The sequence below is a fragment of the Protopterus annectens genome, chromosome 3.part1 (genome assembly GCF_019279795.1).
Source record: "Protopterus annectens isolate FY-2018-M chromosome 3.part1, PAN1.0, whole genome shotgun sequence".
Classification (NCBI taxonomy): Eukaryota; Metazoa; Chordata; order Ceratodontiformes; family Protopteridae; genus Protopterus; species Protopterus annectens.
In genome coordinates, this window is record NC_056732.1 from 1,916,410,337 (window position 1) to 1,916,433,651 (window position 23,315).

General features: G+C 36.6%; 1 protein-coding gene across 1 annotated transcript in view; it reads left to right on the plus strand.

Moving 5' to 3' along the window:
• Nucleotides 1-23,315, plus strand: part of LOC122797955 (ubiquitin carboxyl-terminal hydrolase 47-like) — a 361,920-nt gene that overhangs the window by 288,305 nt on the left and 50,300 nt on the right. Inside the window, exon 4 of the mRNA XM_044066476.1 lies at nucleotides 2,841-2,929. Coding sequence (XP_043922411.1) covers nucleotides 2,841-2,929 — 89 coding nt within the window. The remainder of the gene's footprint in view (nucleotides 1-2,840; nucleotides 2,930-23,315) is intronic.

Below are 23,315 nucleotides of genomic sequence, written 5' to 3' on the forward strand. Positions count from 1 at the left end.
GAATACGTATTCCAAAGATGCCCTTTTGATTTGGTTTATCTCTAGCATGTACCATTTGTCTGTGGGAACATTTTTAAATTCTGGGAGGTATTTCTTGGAAATATCCTAAATGTTTCTAGATTTCGTGGCATATTTGAGGGCCAGGAGTATGTCACTTCATTCTTCATTTGGAATGTTCCTCCCCATCTTTCCCTCCAACCTAGTCTAGGTTTCATATTACCAGGGACAGCGCCCACAACCCTCCTGGACATGGGCAGTCATTACTAAATTGAATTGTGGGTATTGACTACAATTTCTATGGTATTACATTGGGATGAAACGGCTGTGCTTGAAATGACCTCTATGTCGATAGCCTAGTAATCTCCTATGATCCTTTGTCCCTTTTTTAACTCTGATACTACCTTATATACTTTACTTACTAGTTTGTTTTCCTATATGCATTATCTCTTTTTGCTTCACTTATAAAATACACTAAAGCTGGTTTAGTCTGGCAACAAACTTGCCTTTTCAAATCATTCTTCAGTTCCAAATATAACTCCAGAGAGGTTAAATGATTTGACACTTGTAGACCAAACGTCTGCTTAATTTCCTCCTTAGTTCTAACATTGTGTCCCTTTAACATCTGCTTTCTGTAGCTTGGATCTTTGCTTTTTCTACAAGTGTCTGTTACACCTTCCGTTTTCCTTTATTTTCTTTATATGTCGTATTCTCTATTGGTGTTCTTCTATGTTTCCAGCCTTTTACTTCATTTAATGCAAACAATTCCTTAATTTTTCTCTCTCTCTCCCCTATATATATATATATATATATATATATATATATATTTGTCCATAGTGATAATTATTTTATTTTTTTTCAATGTCTACTCAGATACCCATCTGAGCTCCTCTTTGTACATTTTCTCCCCAATTCCTCATCACTGTTTTCTATTTAAGCATATAGATTTGATGTTGAACAAAATATACTAGTCTGATTAGTGTTGCTTTCAAGCATGCTCCCAAATATGGTTGTCCTAGTCCCTCTATCCTTTAGAAAATATCAGCTTTTCCCATTGCACTCTTTCTTATTTGTCCAAAACAATTCCTTTAGTTCCTTTTCATATCATATCACACCTCTTCTCTTGGTTGGTATAGATATGCATGTACTATATAAAGAACCCATTTTTTTCTTCTCTTTGCTGGTCTCCTGGATGTCAGAGGCACATCAAATTCTACATTCCAGTACCATTTGACATTGCTTTACAATCTCTTTCTATTTTTAGTGATTCCTAGCTAGGGGCTCTCTTGTTAGCTGCTCACACTGTCACTAGAATACCTGGAAATAAACACATAGACAGCCCATGAATCATATACTGAAAGGTTTCTCTACAAGAACATTTTATTCACTGTCCAAAGGATGTAATTATACAACTTTTACACTGATTCACAGGGCCATCTCCTTGTTTATCCCACCTTACCACCAGTCACCACTTTTATGTGTGTGCAGTTTCCATCCGTATAGATCTAGTATGTACTGACTGCTTAAATGGGGGTGGTCTTCAAAATTAAATACTGACATTTAGATAAAATATATAATATCTTCTGGTCTTGCTATTTTCTTTCTGCATCATCCTGATTACCCAGAGGATAAGTCAAACTTATAGATATACAACTATGCATTGCAGGTGTTAACACTTGTGAAAAAAGGTAAGAATCATTATTTATAAATAGTTTGAACTTACACCTTGAAACCTTGAAAACCATACATTTTCCAACAATCCATAAATTAAAGGGAATCGTAAAGACATGCAAGCTGAACATGATTCAGAGAAATGCAATCAGCTTAATGTAGGGCAGATGTCACATGCCTTAAAAAGAAAGGTGTAAGGTGTGATCATATACCTGAGGTCACAACAAGTACTACATTCGTGTTGAAGTGCCTTAATGAACGAAGCAAGGCCCAGGCCTTGTACAGTATCCCTAAAGATAGTCATGTGACTGGATTGCAGTACAAGACAAAGTTAATTTACATCAAAATTCCCATGATGGAAGATAGTTCAAAGATGGACAGTAAAAATGGAAGGCATTCAGAAAGTAACATGCTTTTATGGGGTTCCATTAAGTGACATTTTGGGGGGAGTCACCCAACAGATGTACAATTCATCTTGAATGTGCAAAACTGTGATTAGAAGATTGAAAGTAGTGTTTTCTGCATGGGGTAATCCCCCTGCACTCCCCTTGTTGGGGGTGGGGGTTATATACCCTACACGCTTTGTAATTTGCATGCAAAATGAAAGTGCTTTTCCCCCCTTTTTAACAAACAAGTTTTTTTTACTAACTCTGGAATAACTTTAGTATAAGGAATTCCTCCCTATTCCTCCCATTTTTGGCAAGGTAGCCAAATCTTAAATGAAAGATAAGTGGGTTATGTACTATTATCTGACAACATGTGTACTAAACTGTTATTTTAATTAACAAGAAGGAAAGAAGAGACAACAATCATGGAATTTGGTCTAAATTATGAATTCAGCCTGAAGTATGTAGTAAAAAACTTTGAAGAGTGTCCTGGTAAGTAGCTGTAAGTATTGCTGATAGAAGAATCCAAAATTGTATACCACTTTTGTTAGAGTTAATCTGTCTAAACTAATCCATCAACTAGATTCCTGGTAAAGGATTCTGTGCATGATCTGACTGTAATAATCTATTAATTTTTTTTATAACTTTACCACTTTAAAAGTAATGAGCAAAAACTTGTCAGCATCTAAAAACATACTTTATTACATGCCTTTTTCCTGTAACCCATTTTAATTATTTGCATTGATGGCTTAGAATGACATTAAAATGTATTCTTGTCTTTCAAAGCCTGCAAGCAAGAAGATGTAGCAACATATTTTAGCCTGCTGATGAAGAAAATTTCAAACATTCAAGGACTGGGACAGAAACTTCTGCAGGTACAAAGTATCGTGTAATTTCCTGTTATAATATAAGCTGGTAGAAGACATCCTCTGTGGTTAAAGAATGAATATACTGTTGTAAATATTGACACATGAGAGTGCGTGTGCCAGTTCCAACATTGTTTGCTTGAGGCTTAAGATGGAAGAAAGCTGATCACAGTTTATGGAATTCACAGATTTAGTCAGTTCAGCGTTGTATTTCACTTTATTTATTTGGATTGTAGGGTTATAGGATTATGGGAACTGCAAGACAAGTGAGTCTAAAGACCATTTGCACTTTGCCAGCACCCACCCTCAGGTCATACTCCTACATCTATAAGGGAAAAATGGGTTCATCCATGTTGAATTTGCAAATACCCATCCACTTATCAAGGTTTGATATGAAGGATTCAGGAATGTCATTTTGATTAATATGCAGCGGTAATTTATTCCACATATGGAGCAAACAGTGGGTAATGATTCTATCCCTCTAACAATTTTTATTTATATGTTGATGGAGATTTAAGTCCTTAGTCCTTGCATTTGTGGAGCTATTGGTCTTGCAGAGATGTGCAAAATCAAAGAGGATTGGGTCCCTAATGGCATGGAATGCCATACATCAATCTCAACATAGTCTAAAAAAAAAAACACATATAGAAATAAGCATCAGGTATCTCCTGGTAGTCCAGGGTCTTTAGGATTGTAATGTTTTTATTAGAAACCTGCTGGGGTATTTCTAGTTAGATGTTGTATGTGGATAATTACATGCCAAAGGGTCCTTTATACCCTATAACTGGCCTCTTGAGGAGAGCTGCATACAGAGGGATGATGATTTTTCAGGATCTGAATGATATACTTTTAGATATTAGTTGTGCTAAATAGAAATATTTTGTCTACTGATGTTACCTTGTGGTGGAAGGAGAGGGAGTTATCAACTCGAGTACCAAAATCCCTGTCTACCTTGTCAGTTTGGAGTCAGGTATTGACTATACCATACATTGAGGAAGAAATTAATTTACCAAATTTGTCAATACTGTACTCTTATGCATTTAATTTAATCTTTTTTACAAGGGTTTTGATATGGGAAGACTTAGTTTTTACCTATAGGTTTGTGTGTGTGTGTGTGTGTGTGTGTGTGTGTGTGTGTGTAGGTTTACTATTGAATGCGCGAATGCACTTCGTTCGAATGGCGACCTCATCGACGTGTTTGCGTGAACCGAAACTACGAAAACTGTTCGCTAGCGAACCAAAACCGTGAAAACTTCGATGATCAACATTACCGGCCGTTCATCACCTCCACACCCATGCTACCATGGGTCGGATAGGGGCGAGGTTTTGCCGTTCGCACATCTGGGAGTCGGTGTAGTGGCGATCCCAGTTCCGCGTTCATGCAAGACGTGTCACACATGTCGGGATCGACATTTCAATAGTAAACCGTGTGTGTGTATGTATATATATATATATATATATATATATATATATATATATATATATATATATATACACACACACACACACACACACACACTAGTGTACACATGATTACAATAGATTTACTGAACCACCTAACAACAAAACAAAGACAGAATAACAAAATCACTTTTACAGGGAGGCAAGCCCCACCCTGCACCCTCTATGTGTATGTGCGGCCACACACCAAGCTATTCAAATATACCAACTTTGAGATTAAACAACACCAAGGAAAGGACAAATGTCCACTCTCTGCTGTACCACAACCTCCTAAAAAGTAATGTTGGGCATTCTGCAATCATATGACTATTCAAACACTTGTGCTGGAATTACAGACATTTGATATTCTGAACATCGAACTAATTGAATGTTTCCCATATATGAAAAAATATGCATATGTATATATACTGGTGTCTGTATGTATTATATTATTATATATTTGCATTAATGTCATTAGGTCATGGCAGAAAAGTAGCCCAACAACATGAGTTCACCTACTTTGAAAATAAATAGATGTGTGTACAGTGGTAACAAGATGGAGAAAGCTGGGAATACTAAGGCATATTAAGAAGAGGTCCCAAACATGACACAACAGGAATGAGGACAAACACTTTCAGATACGTGTGTAGTTTCACCACATGGATACAGTAATGCAGGGCACATGCAAGATTTTTAAAGACTAGGTAACAGTAAAGGTTCCTATACTGACATGGCAAGTTAGTTTAGGAAGAACATAAATAGGTTGTCTGTCACCTGTTTCAGTGTTTCTTTTGTGCACCTTTAAAATGGTTAAGTTGCTGAATGAGGGTTCACTCCAGAGTCTTACTGCTTTAGCAAGTTTTTCAGACCTCACTAAAGATTCTTGTATAGGACAGTCTTAACTGATCAGAAACTGCCAGTACTACATCTGATTGGCTAGACTCACCTAACCTAATCTTTTCACTGAGACAGAAATAAGAGGATAAAAGTAGACCAGTAGAAAAATGGGCTGTTCTGCACTACCCAGCTTTCAGCTTATGGAAATGCAAATAGCACGACTCACTCTTTCAGGCTGTGAGTTATGTGATTTGTTAAGGCTTTCCAGTTTCTGCCTATGGGAGATGATAGTAAGACCAATAGCGCTGCACATACATATAATCATTTTGTTATCAGCACAGTACAATCCTGTGTAACAAAAATTATTTTACCTGACCCACTTTAGCAGTAATAATAATAATTACTGTTATTCCACTTCTAGTCACTTGCAACAGCTGTAATCTAGTTAGATTAACTATCAGTGAGATGTTCTGTGCTTTAAACACTGTGGTTCTCACACTTTAGCACTGATGGAGGCTGATACAAACTCTCCATAAAAACTTTTATCATTGAATGTCATTCACTTGCATTTCATCTTGTTGCTTAAAAAACATTGGCCATTTAATTGTAGTTTCCTTTTGCAGACATTCATTTGCCTTGCATGATAGCCTTGAAAATCTTCAATTGAAAAGCATTAAAAACCTGTTTTGTAGAATTTAACAAAAATAAAGTGTTGCTCAAGATAACAAAAGAAACCTGACAGAGTTTAACAACTTTACTACAGAAACTCATTAATAAGAATTGGTATATAAATTTACCAGGAGATTTTCACTCAGAATACATATTCTTAAATGACAAACAAACAAACAAACAAACAATTATAACATCTATAAAAGTACCAAGCCTTTGATTACAGAAAAGAAAAACCCCTCTGGCCTGTGTAAATGGACAAATCTGAATCACAAATATCAGGGAAGAATGAGGAATGAGGAAGGTGTTTTCAGTTACAGCATAAATATATAATGTGTGTGTGTGTGTGTGTGTGTGTGTGTGTGTGTGTGTGTGTGTGTGTGTGTGTGTGTGTGTGTGTGTATGGTAAAAAAGGAAGGAAAAAACATACCTTCCACTTAGCCACCCTTTCTTCCTCTTGTTACACAGATGGCCATAAATTCCATTTAGAGAATGAAACATGCATTTAGACTCTGTGGTATATTCTGCAAGCTTTTTATTAATATTTATGCAGGCAGTAACTTGCTGCAACCTTCTCGTTAATTTGTATGGAAACACCAGCTTGTCTTAAATGACAATTCATTCATGTTGTTAGTAGACTAGTGTCCTCATAGTGAATCCATTTGGAGAATTTCACAAGTGAGCTACTGTGGTTATAGCACTTGTTCTGGTAATGGATATATTTGCCCATAATAGCCTGCCTTCCTAGTACAAATGATTTAATCAGGCAAACTTTTTTTTTCTTCTAAGTCATCCTGTAAGTCTTCCACATCCTAGCTATCCTTTTTTATTTGTTTCTATACCTTTTCCCATCCAGTGTCAGATCCCATCCCCCAAACATTATCAACAAAATCTTTATGTTCTTTGTGTTAAAGCTAACTGATCATTTATTGACTTACCCCAGAATCAAGTCACACTTCCTCCTGCTTAACTGAATCCCATTCTGCTCAGCACTTACTGAAACTTTTTGTTTCTCTGAGATGTGCTTTCTTCTTCCTTGATAATGAACACTATACTTTCTCTGCATGAAAAGCACACATATCATCAAACTTTCTCTTTTTGGGACCCTGTGTCTTCCAATACTGAGGCTTTAATGTGCCCCCATGAATCATATTGTGAACCCCTCCTTTCTTTCATTCCCCTCCTGTGGATGAGTGAAGTTTTGAGATGCCATAATGACAATTGGAACCCTTCTTCAGGGAAAGAGTGCCTTTACACCATCTTCTTTTTGAGACTTTTTGTCTGCATTCAAGGCATGGTTTAACATCAGTTCTGCAGCTAAATGTTGGGGATTTGTATGTGGGGTGGGAAAATCCTATCTGGCATGGAGCATCTGTGTGAAGTCACGTGCATCACCATGTATGGCAGCATACCTTCTTCAGTTTGTGAGCAGGACCCTGTGTTCCTCCCAACACTTGGCACACATTCCCCTTTCACCCCTGGCTCTCCTTATTGCACCTGTGCTGTCTTTGCAGCAGTATGGGCTCCATCACTCTATGATATGGAGCTGAAGGTATCACTACATTTCTTCTATTCTCTGTTCCCTATCATTAAGTAATATTTGAATTCTACTACTGCTGTGTTCATTTTCAGCCCAAATAATAACATGGTCTTAAAGTTCAACTTTACTTTAATACATTACGCATTCTGATTTTCATTTCTGAGTAAACATTTAAATATCAAGTGACCAAAGAAGTCTTTTAAATTTATACTATAAAACATCCTAAGTAATTGTCCCCAAAAACTATACACTTGCAAAAAATTTAGCATTATGCTATGATCAGTGTTGTTGAAAGCTTTTGATAAATTCCCCACAACCAAGCTCCAGCCCTTTTATTTTATCATCTTATATATTTCAGTGTATGTCAACAAAAAATCTTATATATTTTTCCCTTAGTTAGATAGACTTGTTGCTCCACCAACATCACTGTTATTTTTCTGAAACAAGTGCATGTAACTTAATATTTTGTATTTGTGCAGACCATCGAAACTGGCCTCTATTAATATCTTGCTTTCATATACCTTCCATCGCACATTTAATAACAATGAATAGCTAGATTTTGTATTCTTTCTCCAAAAACTCCTACCTGCTCTTAAACAATCATTTTATACAAACTATACTTTAATTTGTCTGTCCCTTGAGCTTGCTCAGCCATAACGTTAAATAATGTTGTTTTAATATCTTCAGTTTTTATATTAGTTGAATATTAAGTTTAATTAATTCATTTTATTAACCCTTCATATTTATTTATTTGAACTTGTTAACAGGGGTAGAGTACTGATTAGTAGTAACAAATTTCAGTCTCACCCTTCACCCCTTTTACAGCTTCCTTGTATGTATCATTTTCAGAAACTCCACCATTGTTTTAATGTTATCTTCCTAGGCTCCATAAATCCCCTTGCTCATCCGCATTTAAACATTACATTTAATATATCTTTAGCTAAAAGCAGATTACATTTGTCTTTGTTCTTCTTTACTGATTTATTTTCTTTAATTGACCAATAAAATATTCTGTACAATCAAACAATGCCACAGAAAGCCAACGGGTAAATCGCAAAAGTAGTTTAGTGAATAAAACTGTGTTAAGTACTTTTGTATTTAAACGTCTGGATTGAACACAGACTTCATCAGAACTAATGGCTATGCCATCACTTTTCTTCATTTTCCTCTTACAACATTGCTTTCTTATGGTAATACATGCCTCTTTTCTCTCTTTTACTTGATCTAAATCCTTTCTCTGTTTTTACTAACTTCTTTGTATGTATTGTACTGCTCTTTTCCAGTCTTTTTGACAAAAAATGTCATTCTAACCTTTCAATAACCTGTTAAAATGCTCCTTTATACCATTTTTTCTGTAACACTTGTTTCTAGCCTAAACTTGTTCTACTCAGCTTTCCTCCTATGTTATTTTCTCCCTACTTTCATAAATAACACTTTATGATCCATGAAATCTATTGCTTTACTCTAGGCACTGTTTCAGTTGATGTGTCTGCAAACAAAACAACAGTAACAACAATAAAATAAATAAAATAGTTAATGTTTGTCATAACCTCCATCTGCTATAAATATAACCATATTGGTTAGCAATAAAGAGATCTATCAAGGTCTTTTATCCTCTTTGTTGCTGCCTATTTGATTCAGGCAACTATTAAATCTCCCAGCACTGACTGTTAGTACATTTATCACTGAATATTCCTACATTTAGTTTTAAATTCCATTGTCAGTTTGTCTGTTGTTGGAGCATATATGTTGGTAACAACTCTCCTTTCCAGAAGCACCTTTCCTGGTATTATAACTGTAATGAGGATCCTTCAGTTATATGAATACATTTTACTAGGAAGTCAGGCTCTGCTTTAAAAAGTGTAACAACCAAAAATCATTCTTAATGCCTAAAGAAGAAATCGCCTTCCCTCCCCATGAAACTTATTTTTTTTTTCTTAATCGCATATAAATTGTACATCTCTTAGAACACCTTCTTTCTGTTTTGAAAGACTTCAGAAAATTGCATATCTCCCTGAGACTTTTTATACTGTTCGCATTTATTAACATCTTCCATTCGCCCCTCATATTTTTGATTGCTTATTTATTTTACTTTTGTAACACATTTCAAATTAATCTTTTTTGTACTCCGTCTCCTACCAATTGTTTCAGACCCTGTTATGATTTCCTTTTCTTCCCCTCTGTGGCTTCTTCTGACTCAGTTGGTAACACCTTTTATCTGTTTGGAGTATAATTTCTGCTTCCCTCTGGCCTCTTCCAGGTTGCAGCCATAATTAATATCATGTAATTCAGTTCTATTGTTATTCACATTCTCACATTCCTTTATGTCATTATATAGAACAGTACTTAAACATTCCCTTTTCAACATGATTAACATTCAGCAATTCAGGACTGCCACTGCTTTCTAAAGTTGGATGATAAATGTAAAAATGACCCTTACATATTTACTGGGTACATTCAGCTACAGTGATACTTTTTTATATGTGCTCATTCCCAACCTGTTTCACATATTCTCTTGTCACAGTCTTTTACTAAATGCTTCCTTTCACTGCAAAAAAAACAACTTTTGGCTGGTTTGTGTTAAAATGTCCCTTTCTAGGCTAGTACCACAGTTAAATTAGGCAAATACCCCAATTCACATTGTTTCACATTCAGATCTACCCATAATGATTGGTCCTCGGTCCAAAAAAATAATAGTGTTTCTTGTTTTTTCCCTACAGCCTATATTTGATTTCAGAGTTAAGCACAATGTTTTTAACCAAAGTCTCACCCTCACTGATAGTCTACAATTGTAATTGTACATTTTTCTATCTGTAACACCAAATGCCTGAACCTTAAAATTAACCTAGAAAAGCTTATCTGAAAGTTCAATAAATTTCAGTAAAGTTAAGCAAAATGTTTAACCCATGATAAGCAATCCATCCATCCATCCATCCACAACCCCTTTTTCCATTTCTGCACATGGGATTAGGGTGCTACTTCAACACTAACAATCAGATAGAGCCAGGGTTCACACTGCCAAATGGCTAGCCCTAACACAGCTGTTCTTCCATACCACACACTAACATGCACACTCATACCTATGGCCATGTTAGAGTGTCAAATCCACCTACTACAGATGTTTGGAATGTGGGAGGAAGCCAGAGCACCCAGAGCAAATGTACACTAACACAGACTGGACACACAGAAGGCACCCTGGATGAGAATCAAATGGGAGAATCTCTTGATGTGTATCTGGTTCTGGAGCAAGCCGATAAGGGCAATAAAAACAGAATACTTTTTTTCTGTCAATGGCCAGAAGATAATGTTTTCTAAAAGCATTCATATTGTTTTCTTTATTTGGAAGAAGAATAAAGATAAGACAAAAACAGACAGCACTTAGTGGAAATAGAAGTATAGGCTATACCATGTGTCTTATCATGGATAACCTTCATTATAGGTTACTCTAACTTTGTGAGTATGTCTGTCTGGGACAATTGTTCCTATTAGAATGGTTAAACTTCAGTATTTGAAGATGTACATAGTTCTCTGTGTTAGTGTTAAGTTTATAGGTTTTAGGGGAGTTCTGTGCATTTGTTTGTTTTTTTGTTTGAGGGTTTTCATTAAAACAAACTGTTTTTTAACATATGAAGTAGGTTCAGATGGATATGACAAGAAACAACTGTATAAAAGGTCAGCCTGTCAAACATTAGTGTATGTATGTAACACAAAAGCTGAAGCTAGACATTAAAAAACTGTTATACATAATGGCAGTTTTGTATTCTAAAGGCTGCTGGCAAGGGAGGAGGATTACGTTGATATTTCTTTATATTCCACCTAAAACTGCTACAGTGGACATTAAAAAAATTCTGGGAGAAATGATCAACTTTCATCAGGAAATATTATTTATAAGTGGAGACTGGAATTTGATTTGCAACAGTGAGGATATATCTAGGAGGCCTAGAAGGGAAAATATAACAAAAGGAGATAGATATTTGAAGACATTTATAAAAATATTTGGTATGGAAGTTGTGATTACAGTAGTATGAGTTAGGAGAGAATTTACATATTATTCCCCAAGGTAAAAAAAACTGGGATAGACTAGACAGAAGTTATTATGCACAAGAACATGTACATTTAATTGAAAGTTTGATATGCATCCAGTTACTATTTCAGATCATACTGCAAGAATAACTAAAATAAAAATGCAGTGTAATGAACTAAAAATGACACACTGGCAGTTTTCCAACTCTCTGTCAAAAAGAGATGAATTTAAGGAATGGGTAGTGGACATTATTCAGGAGTTATTATTGAAGATAGAAATTTCTTCTGAAAATATAGCTACGGAGTGGGATAAAATTAAAGTTGAGTTTAAAAATAGGGTGGACATAACAGAAAAGGATATATGATTAAGAACTAACAAGAATTATTTAGAAGGACTGACAAAGGAAGTATTGCATAATGGGGAACTCTCACAGAACAAGAAGCAGTACCATTGCAAAGTCCAAACCAACTGTACTGGAAGTAGTCAATATAGTAGCAGAGCTAGCAACTGGAAGTGAGATCTATAGAAAAGGGTAGGAGCAAATCACATAGCAAAAATAGAAACTGTGGGAATATTACATGCAAAATATGTTTTGGAGGAAGAATGAGGTTTAAGGGAAGGCAGGAATTGAGTGAGCTTTGTAATGTTTGACTGACAGCGACTGGATAAATTATAAGTGATGTATAACATTTAAAACTGAAAGTATACTTTCTTTAATTTATATCAATTATATAAATGTGTTATTGCCTGTGTCATAAGTAATAATTTAATAAAAATGTTTCTTGTTTAAAAAATGTTGCTTCATTTTCTAAGTATACATAACAAATAATTGTTTGCTAGATAGGTGGTGGAATTGATTTGTATTGGTTGCACTCCCAGAGATCTCAGTACTTTTATATGTTAATGTCAGGTAGTTTGTCAGCATGAAAACTGTAAAGTAACATGTTTTTCCTTGACTGTGAATGGATCATTCTTCGATGGCTATATTGTACTGTCAGTGCATAAAATCTGCTCAGTGTCCCTAAATTTTCCTTGATTCAAAAACCTAAGGCCTTCCAGAGGACTAACATAATGCCTCAGGGTATCACCTTTACATAGCATTTTACTTGGCTATGTGATAGATACCAATAAACTGCACATCTGCTCAACTCCCATCCTCTTAGCCAAATAATTTCTTGAAGCATTAATTACTGAATTACCTTCCATTATCCTGGCTTCCAATTTAGATCCTGGAAAACTGCCAGGCTGAACTTGTTTTTGTGAACTTCCATTGCAATCTGCAGCCTCTACACTCAAACCAAATTTGTACAGGATACTCACCTTTCATAAGGAGACTGTTGGACATCTTTGTACTTTCTTTGGGCAACGTCCTACACAGGAAGATAGAGTAGGGGGACTGCACTGAAAAAAAAAATCACATATCCATTCAGAAACATTTTCCATTGGATTACTGTATTCACTGTATTACTTAAAATCATAAATAATATGCATTCCTGATTTCACTACATATACATGGCATACATACGTTTTATAATTGTTCAGTCCCTTTTTCATTTTCATACTGTGTCGTATAAAGACCGCTTCATCTTCTCTGCCATAAAAAATCATTGCCAGCACCATAAAGAATAGTGGGAATTTCCCAGGTTGCATGGCCAAATTTTTCATTATAAGTATGTATGCAACTTTTGTCTCCCCTGACATTAGGCTATAAGCCTAGTGGGACCACTCTTGTTAATAAAACATGCATATAATGTAATAAATCAAGTACTAGATGCAGTAGGTAGTCTTGACTAATGTTACTCTGGTAGTATGTAAATATTGCATTAGAGTTTTGAATATATAACCAGAGTTCTGACTGCCTTTGGTACTTTTGTTGACATTAATCTGAGGATGCAGGACGCTGCATTCCATACAGTCTAAGCTGAATCGAGACCACTTTGGCCACCTTTTACTGAGTACTCATGAGTGAGGTCACAGAATGTGACTGATGGTGATATTTTGTAGCTGATGAAGAATGCTCCAATAACAGAGTGAGGGAAGTGAAACAAAGTTGCTTTACTTTAACATTTTAAATATTACAATGTCATGGAAGGAAGTAACATTTTGGGAAGTTTGTTAAGTAACTCCTGAGATAAGTAGTGTAAGAGTATTGGTCAGAATGTAAAAGTTATCAGCATCTGCAATGGTATCCGTTTTATTTTTCCCATGTAAGTATGGGGTCAGGGTGTCAGATCAATAATGACCAAATCACCTCAATCCAGAGTTCACACCCCAGAGTGGTAGCTTATTTGCTGGATGAATGTACTGCCCCCTCTACTTTAATTTATCTGAATAAGAATAATTTTAAGATATGGATATTCAAAAATATCATCGGAATCTGTTTTGTCATATTTTACATTTTGTTTCAAAGGCTAGGAATAAAATATTTTAATCATTGTTAAAAGTAGAGTTTTACTTCAAATTTTGAGAGAAAGAAGATGAGGAAAGTGAGATAATAAGAAAAATAAAAGGTAGGAGTGATGTAAACAGCACTGGATATTGTATCACATTATGATATAAATAACATTATTTGTTGTACCATATTATGATATAAATAGCATTGGATGTTGTATCATATTATAATATAAATATTATTGGATGTTGTACCATATTATAATATAAATGGCATTGGATGTTGTGTCATATTATAATATAAATATTGGATGCATCATATTATAATATAAATGGCATTGAATGTTGTATCATATGATGATGTAAACAGTATTGGATGTTATATGATATTATGATATAAGTGGATCTATTTTAAATGATTGAATGAGCAATGCATCGAACCACATATCATCAAGATGAAAGGATCGAACAATTTAAACATCAAACGTTAAGTTCGTCGAATTTGATGTCATTGAAGTACTAGTATTTTTCTCTATAGAACCTACATCCATTTTATGCTGTTCTAGCACCTTAAACACATTTATAATGGATGATGTCTGAGATATTTGCTAACTGTGGCAATTCAATGAAGTGGGACGCAACGAACTTTATGTTCAATGTTTAAATTGTTCCATCCTTTTGTCTCAGTGATGTGTGGTTGGATGTAGTGCTCGTTCAGTCATTGGAAGTATATCTGATATAAGTAGCAATGGCTGTTGTATCATATTGTGATACAAATAGCATTGGATGTTATAGCATATGGTGATATAACAGCATTGGATGTTGTATCATATTATGATAATAATAGCATTGGGTGTTACATCATATGATGATATAAATAGCATTGGATTATGATATAAATAGCAATGGATGTTATATCTTATGATGATATAAATAGCACTGGATGTTGTATCATATTATGATATGATTAGCACTGGATGTTATATTACATGATATAAATAGCAATGGATGTTATATCATACTTGTTTTGCTGTACAAAAAAGAAGTGAGAAATGTAAGCTATCAATTCTACTGCATTACATACTGCAGAACAATGAGCTAAGAATAATGATGACTTAGCTGGACAATATTAAATCACAGCACTTAAATTTAGATGTGCTATTTATTAGTATGTATTAGGAGTGCACAAACGTAGGATCAATACTAGGCAGACAATCGTGAAGACCATAAGATGCCCAGCTAGATGCATCTGTAAAACACACTTAAACATTTGTGTATCCCTTCTCAAGCACTTAATAGTGCTTACCTTTCATTACTTTATTGAAGCTGATGACTTCTCTTGTTTTGAAGTACACTTAAATAACAGTTAATTCTGCAATTAAACTTCATCACACATTACATCCAAAATTTTTATTAACTAATGATCATGCCTATGCAACAATGTGAATATATATTTTTTCAGGAGCAACAGTTTTCCATTAAGTGTAATTGTGAGCATAGTAGTCATGGTCTGTGGCTTATTTGTTTAGCTACGGAGAATGTTTGGCTTAATTGCTTGGATTTTAATGACAACTGTAATGATTGTTGCAGTACCATAGGAGTATGACAAGACTAATGAATGCTATATCCTGCCCTGCAAAATCTTAATATGTGATATCTGAGTTTCTTAGAAAAAAGGCTGCTCTGTTTAGATTTTTAAAGGGTATAAACAGACTATGTCTTTTGATTCATAGATATTTTAAGGTCACTGAATTTTAAAGCCATTCACATGTTGCCAATACCCTCTGGCAGCCCACACCTCCTTTTTCTAGGGAGACCAAACCAGTCAATCCCAGTCAGTAAATCTCAGTCTGTAAGTCTGTGGATACTTAGACAGTCATCTAAGTTATATTTCAATTAAAATTATGAGTCCCACTGCTTAACACGCAATATAAATTTGGTGTATTCCAGATAATTGGGAGGTGCTGGGTTATAAACCTGTCCCTCAGTTTGTGTTGAAAATGAAGGTCTCGGGTTCTAGCACTGGTAGAGATATTGGATGTACAGAGATACAGGAGGTCCAGGATAAGGTTTCTAATGGCCTCTGTGAAACAGAGCTCTCTCTTCAAAAGGCTTTAAGGCACTGAATAAAGGAATAGAGCTTTCAGCCTGTCTTGGTAACTCAAGGACTTTAAGACTATGATCATTGTGGTTAGGAACCTTTGGGGAATTTTTAATTATTTGATATGTTTGGTAAGATGCATCTTGAAGGGTAGCAATGTACACTATTAACTGGCCTGATCAATGCTCAGTATAGGGCAATGATTACATATTTTTTTTGGAACTTGAAGATATTCCTTTGGCAATTAGCTGTGGTAAGTAAAATGGTTTTCTGACAAGCATTGTCACATTATAATCAAAAGAGAGGGAGATATGAATGCAAGTTTCTAGGTTAATGACTCCATTTTCAGTCCCAGTGTATGTTTTTTGCATACTACGATGAGGGAAGCAGCTGTCTACTGAAGGTGATGTTACTACACTTTTTAACACCGTTTGAACCCACATTTGTACACCAAAAGTTTACTAGGGAGACTTCATTTTGGAGAGTTTGTGTGACAGAGGGTGATGTGACAACAACCCTGAGTTTGAAGTTATCTGCAGACTTTGTTAATTAGAGATCTTGGCTCTCTTCTTGGAGTTGCTAACCATATCTGACTTGCTTTTAGTTTTTGTTGGCTTTATTTACTGCTGTGTCACAGACTGCCTCCACCTGGTGTTTTGCGCATGATCATGCTAACCCTGACAAGCCAGTTAATACCCACTTTTCTGATACTACTTAAGGTAATTTGAAACCTACCCTCGGATTACCTGTGCTTAAGAGTAGCAGCCTGCAACCCCTTGCAGGCAACTGTGGCACCTCTGTTTGTACTCCTGTGTCAATGAGTCACTTGTTTTTGTAGCACTGTTGCCTGTAACCTGAGTCATGTCTGCCATTTAATACTTGCTAAGATTTGTGGCATCTGTATTTATAACCTGTGCCATTTTTGTTGTCATATAGTAATAAGAATATTTAATTGTATTTATTTATTGATATTTAATTGCCAGGAAAGTCCGACTGGGTAGATGACCATTTTCAGTGGAGGTCCAGTGAGGAAAAGCTCCAAAGTATTACAAAAGCATTTTAAGAACAATAATTTTACATCATTTCCTTTTGGCTTATCCCAGTTAGTGGTTGCCACAATGGAACAATGGTCTGTAGAATGATTGGCCGTGGAGTTTTGCAGTGTTGAGTTGCCAGCCCAGCACCCAACCTTCCACAGAAGGCACATACACACACCTAAGGCCAATTTAAAGTATCCAGTCCACCTACAACATGTCTTTGGGAGGAAACCAGAGCACCCAGAGGAAACCCACGTGACCACAGGGAGGAATTTTACAATCTTCAAAAATAATACAAAACATCTACAGTTTAAATAATTATGTCAAATTAGACATAATGTGAACATTTTGGTTGAGAACAGATACAACTTATATGATAGTGATTTAATGTTTAGAGAAACTTTAATCAGTTTATAAAGAATGTAAAGGTAAGTTAGTATAATACAAATATAAATTTACAATATGAAATGAGAGTAAAACAGGGTTGTAGCATATTTAGAAAGACAGTCAGGGAAGAGAAATGGATAAGATTAAAGATGTGATTTCAGAAGGGAGAGTAAGGAGGTATAATGTATGAATAGGTATTTGTTCATATTTACAGATATAGTTTATCCTGGGGTTGAGCAAGAACACAGCCAGATTTTGGCTAGGAAGTCCTTCAGAGTGGTTTTAAATGACTGGAGAGAGGGAGGGTATTGACATGATGGATACAAATAAGGGATATCAGGCCTTAAAAACATGATATGAGTATAGACAGTGCCCAGCTGATTTGATAAGTTTGTGGACAGAGATGAACTTTTGGTCATTCGAACATAATGGCTGATTGGGAACATAGTTTGTAGATGGATGCTAGATAATTTAATATGTGGTAAGAAGCTGTGTAAATGTTACTTGATGGGGGTAGTTCTAACCAATCGAGGTGAACTTTTGGTCATTCGAACATAATGGCTGATTGGGAACATAGTTTGTAGATGGATGCTAGATAATTTAATATGTGGTAAGAAGCTGTGTAAATGTTACTTGATGGGGGTAGTTCTAACCAATCGAGGCTTTTTAGTGCCATACACTGGTGGGCTCTGAAGGGGGTATTTGCTGCAGATTTAGCCACTTTATTATATTGTTGTTCAGGTTTCCTTTTTGCGATGTCTGAAGGTTAGTAAGGATGGGAGAAACATGAAGTTGTGAGGGCAAATGTAGTTGTAGTTGCATTGGTGTAAAAGTTTTTGGCTCTGTAAAGCATTCACAATTTTTGGTGAGTTTATTAATGCAATTTTGAATATGCAGGTTGAATTTAAAATTATTACCCTCCATCATCCCTAATAGTTTGTTATGAGAAGTGACTTCAGTGATTGTATTTTTGAGAGAGGATTTTGCATTTTGTTTCTTCATGAAGCAAGGATTTGGAGAAAATACGTAGTAGTAATTTTTTTTGGTTGAACGTGAGTTATGTTACAAAGCTGTTTCAGTGGCTGGTAAAGCTCTAGAGTAATTTTTTTACAAGTGTGCCATGTTGTCATATATGCATATGAGTGTGGACTCGTCTGTGTATTTTATTAGGGAGGCCTGTTGTATGGATGTGTGGAGGCTGTTGGTGAGAATTTTAAAGAGGAAGGGACCAAGGATACAGCCTTGTGGTATACTAGAGGTGACTGGGAGGTATGGAGAGAGAGAGTGTAGTGCCATTTTACTGACTGATACCTATTACTCCAGTAGCATTTGAACCGTAGAAGGGTGGACTGAGCTAAATCTAGTGAAGGCATTTGAAGCAGAAGTTTGCTGTGGTAAACTGTGTTGAAGGCTTTGGACAAGTCTGTAAAAAAGGAGGCAGCTAGTTTGCCATTATGTCTAGCTTTACTGACAGTATCTATAAAATGTAGAAGTGCAGTGTTAGTACTATGGGAGGAACAACATTTGTGTTGTTTAGGGATAGGAGTTCTTCCCATAGGGGATAGTTTAGCAATTGTTTTTGAATACATTTTCAGGTATTTTGGAGAGGGGTGATAAGACTGCTACAGGTTTAAAGTTAGTACTGTCTGTTGAATTTCATCCTTTGTGTACATGGATAATTTATGATTTTTTTTCCAGAGACAGAAGGAATGTGGGATTCCTTCATAGACCTGTTTGTAAGAATTAAGACAGGATTGGCAGTACTCTTGGTTGCTACTTTAAGTTACTTATTTGGAAGGCATCGGCTGAAGTAGAGCATGGTTTAAGTTTGTTTAAGAGTAGTTTCATAAAGGATGTTGGCAAAGGTTTTTAGGTGAAAGTGGATGTGGTGATATGTGGTTGTTGGGCTGTGCTGGGATTAGGTACTGGGGAATCCTTGGTTAGAGATGCTATACTATCTATGAAATATATGAGTTAAAATTGTATTGCACTTTTGAGTGGTGAGCTATTGGGAGAGGGTTTCAGGTTGAATTTTTGGCTGGACTATAAGATTTCTTCAATGGCTGATCAGGATTATTTTTTAGGATTGTGTTTATTATTGCACTGAATGTTATTCTAGTTTTAGTCTTCATTTATTTGCTTTTTAGTACGGTTGAGGAGCATTCTGAAGTTTTCAAGATATTGTATTCTATATTTTTGCCATTCTTAACATGATTTTTCTCTAGCCGTCATTAGCAATCTGATAGCCAGATTGCATTATTTCATTTAGTCTATTCCTTCTAGGAGGTGCAAGGTTATTTATCATATGTAGGAAAGTTGTATTGAATTCATTTACAACATCTAACAGGTGGATTTTAGGATGTTTCATTTAATAAATGATAGATAGCATACCTCTCAATTGTCCAGAGTTTCACTCAATATCCAGATTTTTGTCTCAAAATTCCAGTCTGTTCTTTATAAAATTCTTGGCTTTTTGGCAAAATACTAGAATAATCTGAGTAATGAAATTTGTAAATATCGTAATAATATATTTGAGCTTAAGACTTCATATCCTTTAGAAAATGGATTTTAATACATGCGAAACGTTTTAAGTTTATAAAAGCAATATATAAAATCTTTCCCTATTTTTGGGCCTTTGTACTCCCATTATGTCAGGCTTTGTCCAGATTTCTGAGGCTAAGAGGTTGAGAGCTAGGATAGGTAGTAGTGAATATTTCTGGGTTAGGTGCGCTGTTTTGCAACCATGCTGTTTAAGTGGATCTGTGGGATGTTTAGCTGTATAGGCCAGGAGATTTTCGCTGAGATATTCTGACATTGTACCTGTGGTGGTGTATTTTCCAGAGCCTGATACTAGAATCTAGTGTAAAAAGGAATTTGATGTCTTACTATAATGTGTGGCATACCTCTGAACTGTCCAGATTTGTGCCTCAAATTTTTGGTCTCTTCCTCATAAAATTTGTGATTTTCTGGCAAATCAGTGAAGATTAAATTCACTAAATAATGACAGCCATTTGAGTTTCAGAATTTATATCCTTCAGAAAATGCATAGATTCATAGGTAGGTACTAGGCTATTGGCCCGAGGGCATAATTAAGCCTAGCCAAAATGTTTCAGCTTTCGCCTCCCACGTGGTTTAGTTACGTGCGCCTCTGTCAAGCAGGGCCACAGAAGTGATTCCCGGGGTGAATTTCCTGTTTCCCATCCACTCATCAATATTCCTCTTGAAGAGCGCTAATGAGGAGCTCTGCCTCACATAGATGGGGACCTTATTCCAGAGCAAGGGGAGTCTTTGGGACAAGAATCTGTTCCTCCAACAAGTCCTGTTTATTGTTGATATCAGGTTTATGTTCCTTGAGCATGTAGCTCTGGTGGAGTGGGTTTTCTTTATGTGGAGCATTTCTAGCAATTCGGGGTTTGACATGGCCTTGTACGTCAAGCAGAGATCACCTCTGAGTAGCCAGTACGCGACCAAGTACAGTTTGAGTTTTTTTAGCCTCATGGAATAGGGCATCTGTTTAAGGCTCGTTATCCTCTTTGTGAGGTACTTTTGAGGCCTCTCCAGTTGTTGCAGATGTCTTGGAAGGTACATTCTGAATGGGGAATTATATTCAATAACTGGTCTAATGAGTGATGAGGAGAGGGGGCAATAACTTCCTTATTCCTAGATGCAAACCCCTTTGTGATAAGGTGGGCCATGTAGAAGGATGATCTAACCACTTTAGCAATGTGGTTGTCAAAGGAGAGGTTACTATCCACCTGAGTCCCTAGATCTCTTATCACACTCTGTGTGTTAAGTGGGCTGCCACCTATGTTGTAATTCATAGGTACTTGTTTTTTCCCAAAAGGGATGACAGTGAACTTTTTGGCATTTAGCTTGAGGCCATTATTTTGGCACCACGTATGTGTATCAGTGAGACCCTTTTGAAGGATGTCTACATCAGTAGGAGTCTCAATTATGGCACCCAATTTGCAGTCATCTGTGAACTTTGTTAGCCATAGTCCCTCTGTGTTTGGTTGTATCTCAGAGAAGTAGATACCGAACAGGAGGGGTCCCAAGACTGAGCCCTGTGGTACTCCACTGGTCACAAGTTTGGAGTTGGATCTAGCGTTTCCTATTCTCACTGAATGGGTTCTATCCATGAGCCAGTTAGCAACCCATCTTGTAATGCAGGGTTTATATTTAGGTTGGTGAGTTTGTCTATAATTCCTGAGTGGGGAATGGTATCGAAGGCCTTTGCAAGATCAAGGTATGTTGTGTGAACCACCTTTCCCTCATCTATTACTTTAGTGTCCATTTCGAAAAGTCAACTAGATTTAGGAGACATGACCTTTCCTTTACGAACCCAAACTGGATAGGGTCTAGGGTTTGTAGGTTCCCAATGTCGTTGTTTATGAGTTCCATGATGATGCGCTCCATGGCCTTGCAGACGAGGCTTTTCAGGCTGATGGGGTGATAGTTCCTGGGGTCAGTGGTGGCACTCCTTTGTGGAGTGGGATAACTGTTGCCATGTGCCACTCTGTGGGCACATAGCCTGAGGTGAGGCTATGGTTGAACATGGTATTAAGGTGAGGGGTTAGTTTGTTTTGGAGCTCATGTAACACGCAGCCTGGGATGCTGTCTGGTCCCATGAATGCTGTGTTTTTTGCTTTGAAGAGTGCTGTTTTCACCTGGGTGTCTGTGATTTTAGGGGCAGCAAAATCATTTGGTATGGATATGGGCCCTTTAGCGGGTGAGGGTGGGGTGAAGTTTGCACTGAACCTATCTGTCAATATATTGGTGATATCAGTTGGTTCCGTGAATTTTGAGCCATTATGCTGCAGCTCAGAGCAGATCTGAGAGTTGCTATTAAGGTTTTTGACATTGCTAAAAAATGCTTTGTGGTTGTCTTTGGTGTCTGTTGCGATTTTTCTTTCAAAACTCGACTTAGAGATTTTTATGGGGGTTCTTAGCTTTTTGCTAAGGTTGGTCAGGGAGCCCCTCCATTCCTGGGTTTTTCTCTTTTTTGTAATAATTTCTTCCTTTTGTTATAGAGCTTATTTATGGCCATGGTCCACCAGACTGGCTTCCTCTTTTTGGAGGAGTGGGTCTTGGTCTTGTTTGGGATAGCACAGTCCATGCACTCATGTAAGTGGTTGTAGAGAGCTTTTGTACAGGATACAGCAGATTCAATCATATTGACATTCTGCATGGGAGTAATGAAGTTTGCCACCTTTGTTTTGAGTAGCACAAAGTTCGCTTTGGAGAAGTTTTTCATCGTGGTCTCCTGGGGACGGGGGGACGGGGGGTGGTATGTGGATATCTAGGGTGATGAGTTTATGGTCTGATCTGACCAATGAGGAATCTACCACAGGTGTGGAGCACTCGTCCCTCATGTTGGTGATGACCAGGTCCAGTATATTGTTACCTCCAGTGTTTATAAGCTGGTCCAGGGCATTTGAGTTTATATATTCCAGGAAGCACTGAGCAAAGGTATTAGTACTGCCGTAGTTTTCCCAGTTGATGTTTGGGTAATTGAAATCACCTAGTATAATGGTGTTTGGTTGGACCCTCATGTTTTCCAGTACCTCGAGGAGCGAGGTGTGGGTGTCTTAGGGCAGGGATGGTGATCTGTAGCAAGCTACAACCTGGATTGCAGTTTTGCCCATTGTCAGTTGCACTTGGATAATCTTTAAGTCATCATACTTTGCAACCAGTCTGGAGGTGTAATTATCCTTGATGAATATGGATGCACCTCCTCCCTTTGTATTTCGGTCCGGGTTTCACGGCCGAAAAGTGTGGTATAAGTTGTAGCCTGGAATCACTGGGGTGATCTCTTGAGCCTTGAACCAGGTCTCCGTTACTGCACAAATATTGATGTTCTCTCGAGAAAGTGCATTTTGAGGTTTAAACTCTTAGCATTGAGCAGCATGACCATCCGTTTTTTGTCACTAGTACTTGTTATGGTGGTGGATTTGTCTTTTGAGCCTTGC